A 12,606-nucleotide genomic window follows, 5' to 3' on the forward strand; every position below is an offset into this window, starting at 1 on the left:
ATTACAGAAATTAAATTATAAGGAGCTATGCTTTTATCCACCCTGTAAATAAGCCTCTTACCATCCGATAGATTAAAAGTGATTTCTTTCTTTTTACAATGCACCTCTGCATCATACCTCGATAACCAGTCCACGCCCAGAATAACATCAAAGTCAATCACATCTAAGATAATTAAATTCGCAGGCAAGTCTCTACCCTCAAGAACAATAGGGTAGTCCAAAATGATAGCATTAGTGTAGACTGGTTCACTTAAAGGCGTTGATATCAACAAAGGAAAGTCTAACTGATCGAACACTCTATCCATTTTAGTGGCAAATCAAGGAGACATAAATGAATGGGTGGCACCAAGATCAAACAAAACTCATGCCTCAAATCAACATATAGTAAGAATACATGCCACTATAGCATTGGATGCATGAGCATCCCCCTGAGTCAAATGGAAAAGTCGAGGTTGTTCTCTTGCAGATTGTGAAGCTTATACAGAACTCTAACCTTTGCCTCTACTAAAAGAACTACGGCTCTGCTGGCCTGCAAATTTGGAACTTGATGCCTAAGGTGTGGCAGAAGGGGGTCTAGACACACCTATTTAAATACAAGATTAAAGGTACGTAAATCCTAGAACTGCAGAGTTCAACAATAGATAGGAGTAGTGAAGTTTTTACATATGACAATACACAAATTGGTTAATTACAAATTAGGAATTTACTTTTATAGCCTTGTGGAGAAGATTGCAGAGCTTTAGTCAGATCAATTGGCTTCTACTTCCTGACAAGTTAAATAAGAAAAGAGTGAGTTTTGCAACTCCGTGAATAATAATAAATAATGCTTAACACAAGCATTCATGTGAAATGTATCTTGAGGTACTAAAGTGCATGCAAAACCAGTCAAGCATATGGCACAACATCAGCACTCACAAGTAATTTTACCTTCAAGTAATCAAACAAGTGGAAATTAATCAATGGCGTCTCCGAAACCCCTGACGAGCCGTCCTCCCACATGGCTCGCCCTCTCAAATGTGTGTACCAGAGAGCCGATCCCCATACATGGCCGACCAGTCTAATCCTCACTTGACCAGCCCTCTCCTTTTTTTTTATACTCTCTTTTCTTTTCCATACCAGCAGGCAGCCACCCTGTGGTTTTTCCATATCATATATCATTAGATGCACACGGGGGAACCGATCTGCACATACATGGCCGATGGTATCGAAGACCGCCCTCACAAACCCATGGTCACCCACTTCATCCCATTTCCACACAAACAAAGCACAACAATTTCACAGCACAAATAATCAAATAATTCACTCAACATAATGCATCAAAGCAGTCCTTAATGCACAAACATAAAAGTATAACCACATATTAATAATGAAATAAAATAATAATATACATATAAAAACAAATGCTAAGTTATCCCCTTATATATTTACATATTTATTTATAAAAAAAATGATATGTGTATGCAATGATGATATTACTCATAGTGATAGAAAAAAGAAGGTGCTCTATCTCGAATTTTGACTTGAAGGAGCAGGAGACGGGTCCAGACGATCTAAAGCATTTAAGAATACAAGGAAAGAAACGCATTAGACAAAGGACTAATTTAAATGGAGAATTAAAGAATTAATCCAATAAATTATCTACTAATCTAACTTGCTATAACTAGACTAGATTCTGACGAAATTTCAACAACATCTACCCTAAAAATTGGGCTGCTCACATGTTCAAAGAATCACAACTTATATATATATATATATATCAATCATCACAAACAGCCCATCCATCGAGCGATCAAGCAATTAAAATTTTTCCTTTCCTTCATCCAAATAATAATATCAATATCATTTTCAACCCTGAACAAATAAATTGAAATAATCTTCAATCTAATCCAAGCATGTTACCAGACATAACTTTCTTTTAGCCAACTATCAAATAAATAAAATCTTTCATACATGAATATATAAATATATATAAATCTTTATTCATCCACCTTACCTGGGCATAAATATCTTTTAATAAAATTCTAATTTAGCCACTAAGAATCATTGTTTTAATTAAATTCAATTAGATGAATCTATACCACTTCCAGTTAACTTAATCCCTTATTATATTAAGTTATATAAAATAGCACTAGCTTCACAATATTTGCTGCCTATTAAAACAACAGGGTTTACTTTACTCAAATTTACATATTATGTTCTAAGTAACCCGTATCACACCGAGAATTTAATTCACGATCTCATTTGGTTTATAGTCCAACAAACTCAAACTAAACTAACTTAAAAAAAAAATTGATTATTATTTTATTATTTTTATATACAAAAGAAAATTCAATTTTTTTGTAAACCCACTAGATAGTAAGAAAATTGAGGCTCCACCGCATATTTAGCGTAATCAACATGTATCCTACTTAACTCATCTAAAACTCAATTCATAATTCCTAATAATAATAATTTTGATGAAATTCTCTACATTCGACTGCAGAATCCAAAGCTAGGAGTTTAACCTACACAATTAATTCAATCTATACTGCAATCCTTTCAATTAAAATCAAAACTTGTGAATTCCAACTAAAAAAGTCAAAAAATAGCTTATCCAGTAGCACAAACAGGCTGAAAATTGAAATTTTCTGGTTAAAAATGACCGGCAGTAGCAACAAGGCACTAACACTGTCGCTGTCGCCGCTGACTTGACTGGAAACGGGTGGAAAGGTGGCCAGAGGCACGCTGGAGGCGAGGAGAGTGCGTAGTCCGGCCGGTCCCTGGCTGAGCTCACCGGAAAATCGAGGAGGAGCACAGGTAATGCGACTGTACCTGTTGCGAGTAGCGACCGCAGCTCTTGGGTTTGCTGCGACAGTTAGAACCGAGCGAGAGAGGGTCGGAGCTATGCCGCCGTTGAGACCGCCTGGTGTCGCCGGAGAGCGGAGGAAGAGACTGCGACGCGGTCCCGATCGAGGCAAGGTCGCAGCTCTTCCTGCGACTGTTGCTCTCGCTGGAATTGAACGGAGAGAGGGATGGAGACGTCGGAGCTGCTACGGCGAGGAGGTGCAGGTCCTGGTGGTCAGAAAAATGGGAGGAGGAGAGGGGGGAGGGTGAGTCGGCGCTGAAGTGTTAGGGGAGGGGCTTTCTAGAATAGTTTGGTTTAGGTTTTTAGGTCTTGGTTTTGGTTTGATTCTGATTTGGTTCGGTCTAATTCATGATTTTGGTATGGTTTTCGATTTCCAATTGGTTTCATTCGGGTTTTCAATTAATCGTAGGGTTCATTCAACTATTTAGTTATTTACTTAAAAGCCGGGACCATGAATTGCATTTTTAGTTAGTTTATTTATTTATTTGTGAATTAATGTAGGAAAGTCTTACTATGATTAATAAAACAAGATGTTTCCTCACAAAAAAAAAAAAAAAAAAAAAAAAAAGCAAGATGAATATTTTAACCAGGAAAGGAATTTTTCTTTTTCTTTATGATGTGTGCATCTCAATATTAAAGCTGAAGATTTTCAAATTTCAAGTTTTCGATAAAATTGTTGTCATTACACCATTAAGTGTCCTATATGTGGGCCCCGGGGATCCTAAAGTTCGTGTCCATCTTTCAAACTCACACCGGACAGACGTTACGTAATTACACTTCACATGGAGTTACTGTTTTACTGTTAGATCAAACTCAAATGTTAAATTTCATAGCATCGTACGCGTATGAACTTATAAATGAATGAATATTGAAATCAACGGCGGAGGGAAACGTTTGATTAAAGGTGGTTCCGTCCCTCTCATCCGAATTTTTTTTAAAAAAAAATTACCCAAAAAAATAGTAAAAATTTTCAATAATAGTGTATATTTTAATTTTCTTTCCATTTTATTGAAATTTATTTTGCCCCTGCCTTAGTTCCACCACTAATTGGAATCATTTATACGAAATCAATTGACTTATGCTAGATCCAATAGAAAACCAATTACCTTATATTAGGTTGGTCGCACACATTCTATTGTAAGTCTTTTTTAATTATTTTAGTATTATCTAATGTGAAATTCACTTTTCAATATTAATTGGTGATATTTTTTTGTGGTGGGAATGTCTTGAATCTCAAGATATTCCACTCTCCACGTCTTCTATAAGACATGATAAAATGAATTAGATCACATCAAGTTAATATTAATCAGTTAAATTTTATGTTTCATCATGATGATTTTGCAATGTTTATCATCCAAATGAAAGAATGTTATACTAAAAATGTCTACTTCATTAAACAGATATTATGTTGGGATTATAACTGATTCTGAGTGGGGTCCAAGGAAAAATACTGGTGGTAAAAGTAAAATAAAATTACTATTACCACATATACCTCCAATAATTTTGTATTGGATATTGACGATCGAATTCACCAGAAATAATAATCACGGTAAAAATTAAATAATCACGGTAAATGCCGGATGAAAAATAAGAATACAGAGATTTACGTGGTTCACCATTCAATTGTTATGGGCTACGTCCAAGGAACAAAAACTCCGAATAATTCTTCCACTAAAAATAGTAGGTGCAAAAGAGATTACAAAAATATTCTTCCACTAAAAATAGTAGGTGCAAAAGAGATTACAAAAATAGTGGCACTCTAAGTGTTTCTCAAAAACATCTAAAAATTATAATCCACACTATTTTTTCTCTTTCCAAATTTTAGGAACCCTTTCCTAAAATTTTCTATACACTCTATGTATTTCTATTCCTTTTGGTTTTTGTACATTGTGAAGTGAAAATCCTTCTCCTATTTATAGGAGAAAGGGACGCGTAATTAACACGTAACGCATAATTAACGCGTTCATCGAATGGACGTGTGATTCATTTCAACAATTTTTTTTTTCTTCTTTGTTCGGCAGTCTTCTTTGATTGCCAAAACAAAAACGTGTTGTTTTATTTTTTTTTCTTTTCAAATGTGTGTGGGTCCCACATGTCGGAGGGACCCCACAACATATTAATCAATTTCTTTTTTTTTTTTTTTTAATATTCGTGGATCGATTAACTTTCTTTTTTTGAATTCTTTCTTCTCTTGTTTGGTTTTGAATCAGTTTTGTTTGTGAAAACACTAATGAAGAATTACCTGAGTTGATTTACAAATCAAAATCTCCTTAGAAAATTTATTGTAGAAGTTAAAGATAAAGTGTTTTGGATTGAAAAATTTTGAGAAAGTGACAATTAATCTGTTGTAATTTTAATCAATAATTAACTATTGAGCTTGCCATATTAACAAACCATGGGCCAGAAACAAGGTTTACGAATGTAGTTTTGCAGTTACACCATGAGAAAATATGTATTTCTTTTAAAAAGGTGATATATATATATATATATATAACGAAAAAATAATATTAATAATAATTTATACTATATAAAAATATTGATATCTCTTTTTACTAATTAAATTTATTTAAATTACTGTAATTAAATTTATTCGAATGTGTCTAGATGTTGATAGAGTCGGTTAATATGAACTAGACAAATAGTGTAATTTTCCTTTTTAGAATATAAAAAAAGAATAAAAGAAAAACTTTTACTTATATATTACTTTGCTATATTACTCCCGTCTCTTGTGGCTATAGAAATGAATAAAATGCGGCCAATTATACGGTAGTCTGATTGGTCTTCTCACTTATGTGAGGAGTGAGAGATTCCGAGTTTGATTCCTCTTCACCATAATTGTTTTCACCAATTTGGTGAGCCAAGGAGAAGGCTAGCCCTTGTTATATAACATGTAATGTTATTTTGGTCCATAAAATCCTCGAATGAATTAAAAAAAATGAATAAAATGCAAGACTTAATATATAATAATACATAACAAATTAATTAATGCTTTTTTTTTTTTAATGTTACCCTTCATACTAGAGTTGTTTATTTTAGTAAAAAGACCATCATAGATTTATAATAATAATAAAACTTTGGGGATCACATGTACGTTAGGTTTTAATTAAAAATAGAAAATTGAAGAGAATAATCCTTGGATCTGCTGTTATGAGGCACTGAGATGTATGTGTTTGAGAATATTGATATTTAAATATATTTTTTATCCTCCAAAATATTATTTTATTTCATGACTAAAATTTATGAATTGATTCTATTGGTTGTAAAAATAAATGTAAATTTATTTTCACTGGTTGTTAGTTTTCCTCCTTAATTCAAACTTGGATATATTATGAGGTCGAAAAAAATTGAATTATAGATGAAATACCGAATAATAGGTTGGTTTGATAATTATACGAATAATAACAATTGGCCTATATTTTTATTATTTAAAAAAGATATAATCAATGCATATCAATTACTAATCATAATTTAGTATTTTATTGTAATTTTATACTATTATTATAATTATTTTATAGATGATATTTTGTAATTATCATATATTGTAATTTTATTCTTAATAATAAAATTTTTTTTTTTAATTTAAAGATGTGGTATCTATATAGAGAATAATGTATTAATTTTTAACGAGGAACTGAAATTAAAACTAAAATCAGAATAAAAAAATCAACTGGAACATGACGAAATTATGTTTCAATTCTAATTCTAATTCCATTTCTAAATCATTTGGTTCTTATTTAGATTTTGTTTTTAAATTTATGAAGAATCTAATTATGTTTTTTTATTTCGGTTCTTATTGAAAATTGAATCAAACCAGAACGCTTAACCCTATTTATAATTCTTCTATTAGATGTCTCGGTGTGCACATATCTATTATAATAATGATCAAATAATGTGAAGCAAAAAAGATGGTAAAGTTAAAACAGCTAAAATCCTTTTTTTTTTTTTAAAGCACTACTCCCTCTCTCCCAAAATATAAGTCGTTTAAAATTTTTACACAGAGGCGTACGAAGTAATTAATTCTCCTAAATTATAACAAAATCAAGAGTAATTTGATCAAATTATCCCCTATCTCAAACCAAAAGTTATTTGTGAAGGTAGTGACTGTATTTAAAGTTATTGGATAAACATAATTTATCATTCTTTAAAATACTCAAAATGACTTATATTTTGTGACAAAATAAATAGAAAAAAACGAGTTATATTTTGGGACAAAGGGAGTAATACATTTTAATAACAGAGTGAATCATAATAAATAACCTATACACATATTTATCTATCTATATCTATACTATATATAAATGTAGAAATATGAAAAATAATGAGATTTTCATCTTTAATAGAATTTTAATATCCGAAAATAATTTTAGTAATGACCAATTAAAAAGTTATATTTTATTAATTAATTGGTTATAAGTTATTAAAATTATTTTTTAAATGAAAAAATATAGATAGTTAAGCATTTTAAAATTTAAAATTTTATTTTTTTAAATTTATATTTATTAAATATATATGATAATGAGACATTTGAATATTTTTTTATATTTTATTTTTAAACATTTGATTATGTGTTTAACATTTGATTATGTATTTAGTATAATTTAAAAAAAAAAATTATAAAGACAACGATAAAAAAAGAAAAAAATTATATTTTTTTATAATATATTTTTATATTTGTATAATTTAATTGAATATATTATTTTTTTAAAAAAAATATATTTTCAAATAGAATTGAATGAGTACCAATAATGAATATAGTCAACATGACATTTACCGTAAAACTAATTTATAAATAATAAAAATATATTTATTATCTCCCACATCCTTATCAAGTCTAGCAAAAGTGATAAGGGTAAACTTATCATAGTCTTAGCAAAAGTGACTATTATTGAAATAAATGCCAAAATTTGGCAGATAAATCATTGACTATAACAAAAGTTAATCAATGATTGGGTATTTCAATTATTTTTTGCATTTTAAACCCGAAAAATTAATTAATTAAATCTAATTACTTAAATCACACATAAAGCAATGCAATTAATAGCAGTCTATAAAATAAGTTCTATATTTCTATATTTCTACCCAAAAAAAAAAAAAAAAAAAGTTCCACCGCAATATATAGAGAGAGAGATTAACTATTATTCTTGCTTGTTATTCCTTATTGGGATGTCCCAAAATATTTACAAAATTTCTAAATTTATATATTTAAATAATTAATTTTTTTCATAATAATCTTTATCAGCATTTCACGTGCCAAATCTGAATAACTTAAAGTTTAATTTGGCTCGATTCAATTATAACTCTACCTATGATATGGGTGGGCCCAATTAACAGCTAAGTAATCTTATAGGTATATATGTTTTTGCATTAGACTGAACTATACAACATCCAAGGAGTGATCACATGAATCTTAATCTAATCGATCGGTCACTCATTAAATTAATCAAAATTTTATAAAAAAAAAAAGGAGCAGACAAATCACAGACAAGAAATCACAAGCAGTGTTAATTATAAGAAAAGACCAGGTGAGAAATGTGGACTGTAGAGTTAAAAAAGAAATACTAAAACTACAGTAAAAAGTTAATCAATGATCGAGTAGTTCAATTATTTTTCGCATTCTAAACCTGAAAAATCAATTAATTAAATCTAATTACTTAAATTACACATAAAGCAATGCAATTAATAGCAAGTCTATAAAATTATTAAGTTCCACTTCTACATTTCTACCCAAAAAAAAAAAAAAAAAAAAAAAGTTCCACTGCTATATATAGAGAGAGGGGTTAACGATTCAATCAAGTGTAGGTCTCAACTGCAGGTATAGTTTCTTAGTTAGTGCTCTGTGGTCTTATGGATTTGGTCACTGAAGAAAACGTAGATGAGCTACTTAAAGCTCAAACTCATATGTGGAATCATACTCTGCAATTCATAAAGTCCATGTCTCTCAAGTGCGCAGTTGAACTAGGCATTCCTGATATTATTAACAACAACCATGGCCAACCCATGCCTCTCTCTGATCTTGTTTCTGCCTTGCAGGTTAACCCTGCTAAAACTCACCATGTTTACCGTCTAATGCGATTTCTCGTTCATTCTGGTTTATTTTCTTTGCAAGAAGAAGGCTATTTGCTTACCCCATTCTCTCGTTTTCTTCTAAAAGACACTTCTATCGGTTCAATACCTTTTATATCTCTTTCCCTTGACCCAATTATGATGGACTCATTTAATTGTTTGAGCAAATGGCTGAAAAACGATGATCAAACACCATTTGTAACTGCCTTTGGAAAATCACTATATGAATATGCGGGGCATGACATTAGGGTTAATAATATGGTGAATGAACTTATGGCCAGTGATAGTATTTTTCTTGGTCAGGTGACGACTCTAAAGTGTAAGGAGGTATTTCAAGGGTTGAATTCTTTGGTGGACGTTGCAGGTGGCCCTGGAAATATGTCTAAGTGTATTGCTAATGCTTTTCCCAGTATAAAGTGTACTGTTTTGGATCTTCCACATGTTGTTGCTGTTGCTGATTCTCAAGGCGCCAAGAATTTGAATTTTGTTGCAGGTGACATGTTTCAGGCTGTTCCTCCTGCTGATGCAGTTTTGCTGAAGGTATGCTATTTCTTTTATTTTTCTAACTATATCACTTGGAATGCTAGCTTTAATTTGCTAAGGCAATTGATTTGATAAACAGTGGATATTGTGCGACTGGGCTGACGAATATTGTGTGAAGATACTGAAAAATTGCAAAGAGGCAATAACAAGAAATGGCAAGCAAGAGAATAATAACAAGGTCATAATAATTGACATGGTGATGGGAAACAAAAATTCAGACGATGATTGCATTGAAGCTGAGCAGTTTTTTGATATCTTAGAGATGGGATGTCTCAATGGCAGGCAGAGAAATGAAGAAGAGTGGGCAAAGCTCTTCTTTGATGCTGGTTTCACGAAATATAAAATTAATTATGTGCTTGGTCCTAGACCTCTTATTGAGGTTTATCCTTGACCAATTTCCTACTTATCTATTAGAGCTTTGTGTTTGTAACCAAAATGGCTGTGGCTATAGTCATAACAGCCTCCTTAATAAAGTTTGTATGTCCAAAATAAATAATTTTACGTTTTCAATGTAAGTGTTTGATGGGAGTTTTTTTCCTATTTTTAACAAAAAAAGATTTTACCTTTGTTCTTCGATATCTATATGTTTTTTGAGGGTTGATTTCTTGGAAAAATAAAAGAAAATTCAAAATCACAGACAAAACTTTTTAGAAATTTTGTTAGCTAACCCACAAAACAATTTCATGAAATTTTGTTTCAATAATTACGGGAAAGAAATGTTTGTCAAAAGCCACATCAAAGATCTATTCAGAGTGTCCTTTCAAAAAAAACAAAAGATCTATTCAGAGTGAAATTAATTAAGAATTGAATTAGATTTCAATTCATCCATTTTCGATTTGGTCTCAAGACTCAACAAAAGGCTGCTCATCGGTTTCAATCTCATGAGAATGGGCAATATAATCTGAAATTGTTAATTCTATTATGCGAGCTATATATATATACACCGATAGTAATTCCACGTTCGCGGTTATTAATAAATTATTTGAATAACAATTTATTGAATTATATTGTTATCTTGAAAATATTTGATATGTAACTTCATCTTTGTTTATATATGATTATTTATGTAAGATTTTAAAATAAGCATAACCATATACATCTAAAAAAATATCCTTAAAAAAAACTATAATGTTCTGAAAACATGAAATTAAAGAGAATATTTTCTTTCATATTATAAAATTAACATGCAAGTCTGATATTCATAAAAAATTATAAAATTCATTTAGGCCTTTTTTTTTTCAAGTTATCTCCCTATATGTATAGGAATTAGTTAAATAATATTGTGTTTCACAATAGCTTTTTAAGTAGTTTTTATCATTTGGACCAGTCAAAACGCTAAACGCTATTTTTTATAGTGTTCGGTGACATAGCATTTAAACTAACTTTTAGAGGTTAAGGTAGCGTTTAATAAAACGTTAATTCATATAACGTTTAGTTTTTAATACTTTATGAAAAGTTACTCAAATAATTAACAACTAAACCCAACTAAAACAGTTAACAGCAACTAAAATAACTAATTTTATCGAACAGACTCTAAATGTAAGCTTTTTTTGAAAAAAAAAGTGATACTTAAGTAGTCCATTTTTGTATATAAATATTACAACTAAAATTATCCGCAAAATTTGGATTTCTTTTAATGATCTATAAATATTAATATTTTGTTCTTTTTTCCTATGGTCAGAAATACCTCATTTGAACCAAAATATTATAATTGATTTGATACATATAGATAAAAATAATTTAACCGATAATTTTATTATACCATACATTAAAATTTTTCCTTTTCATGGTTTAATGGTTTTAATCGAAAATTCCATTAACTGAGTTAAGGCAAATTTCTTTTGCTTTTTTTAAGAAATCTGCGAAACAGGTTGCTCGTAGCAGCAACCTATCATTGCAAAGGCATATGTTTCTATGATTGATTTCTAGTTGAGGGTGTGTCCTCTTTCTTTTTTGTATGATGTCTTAGCTTTTGATTCCAATAATAAGAGCTAAGGTATTCCTTTCAAAAAAACAAAATAAAACATTCACCTTTAAGAAATTATATATATATATATATATATATATATATATATATATATATATATTTCTCAATTTATTATAAATAATTGTTTTTTTTTTTTTTTGAAAATGCAAATTTGGTTATATATTAACAGAATCAAAAGCCAAAGCATCCAAAATAATACTTGGAGGAGAATAACAACACTATTGTAAATAATTGTTTAAGAGATCAGTGTAGACAAAATAATTAAACTTCAAGACTTAATACAAAATTATATAACCTAATGTGTCGAACACTTAACATATAAAATTGAACTGCTTCACAGAAATATTAAATTAGTCTTCAGTATCATTCATAACAATAATTTAATTGCTCAATATGGATAAATTAAATTTTAGACTTAATAGCCAAAACTTGCAAAATTATTATTTAGCTAAAAAAAGAAATATATTATAATTTTTAAAAATTTTAATTGTTCACGTTTATATTATTATTTAAAATAAAATAATTTTACTACCAAGAATAAAGTAAACGTCAACAATTTCCTTTTTAGCTAAAAATTAGGAAGATGAACGTTTAAAATAAAATAAACGTCAAAAAATTTTACTCTATTTTAGCTATGGACGTTCGTCAATATATAGATAGAATGTGAAGTTTATTATTGTTCATTGTTTTTTGGAAAAAAAAAAGCAATGAATCTACTGGCTGATAGCTTGAGTTGGAGAATTAATCACAGGCATACCAGGTGTATGAAGTATAGTAATTGAGGAATTAATATCGCGCTTGATCTGACTTTTAGGCTGTGGATTGTATCCATGGTAAACACTTCACTGATTGTGCTTGATTGCTTGAAAAGTAAATTTTGATTACTTGTATTAAAATGAAAGCTTGTAATTACAGGAAACATAAATAAACTATGCTTAGAAAAAAGAAAGACAATGCTTCGAAAATTAAATTGCTTGACTCATTGAAGAGTTTGGTTAAATTCGTCGGAGAATTTTGGTTGTATTTTTGTTCGCCTTCTCTTGCTGCTTTTATAAGTTCCACAGACAGTTATCAAAAGGAGCCACTGACACACGTTCTCATTAGCTCATTTGATCTCCCACCTTCCTATACGTGAGCAACTGCTTGAGAAGTGCTCTTTTGTTCAATT

General features: G+C 29.9%; 1 protein-coding gene and 1 long non-coding RNA gene across 2 annotated transcripts; one reads left to right on the plus strand and one right to left on the minus strand.

Annotated features, from left to right (window-relative positions):
• Positions 1–353: 353 nt before the first annotated feature.
• On the minus strand, positions 354–3,113 carry LOC149494388 (uncharacterized). The gene is made up of 2 exons (XR_016322238.1): positions 2,667–3,113; positions 354–766 (listed from the first exon to the last, which is right to left on the minus strand). It is a non-coding gene; the product is annotated as an uncharacterized LOC149494388 (long non-coding RNA).
• A 5,496-nt stretch (positions 3,114–8,609) lies between these two features.
• Positions 8,610–10,027, plus strand: LOC105636489 (trans-resveratrol di-O-methyltransferase). Its single transcript, XM_037637486.2, has 2 exons — positions 8,610–9,448; positions 9,531–10,027. Exons 1-2 carry the CDS (start codon positions 8,690–8,692, stop codon positions 9,840–9,842), a joined length of 1,071 nt encoding a protein of 356 aa, XP_037493414.2. The 5' UTR covers positions 8,610–8,689; the 3' UTR covers positions 9,843–10,027.
• Positions 10,028–12,606: the final 2,579 nt, after the last annotated feature.

The sequence above is a fragment of the Jatropha curcas genome, chromosome 8 (genome assembly GCF_041381405.1).
Source record: "Jatropha curcas cultivar XTBG-Jc1 chromosome 8, XTBG_Jcur_1.0, whole genome shotgun sequence".
Lineage (NCBI taxonomy): Eukaryota > Viridiplantae > Streptophyta > Magnoliopsida > Malpighiales > Euphorbiaceae > Jatropha > Jatropha curcas.

Bases quoted from the DNA above. Each gene is read 5' to 3' on its own strand.
- LOC105636489 (XM_037637486.2), top strand. From the start codon at position 8,690: ATGGATTTGGTCACTGAAGAAAACGTAGATGAGCTACTTAAAGCTCAA. The intron at 9,449-9,530 runs GTATGCTATTTC...TTTGATAAACAG, and splicing joins CTGATGCAGTTTTGCTGAAG to TGGATATTGTGCGACTGGGC.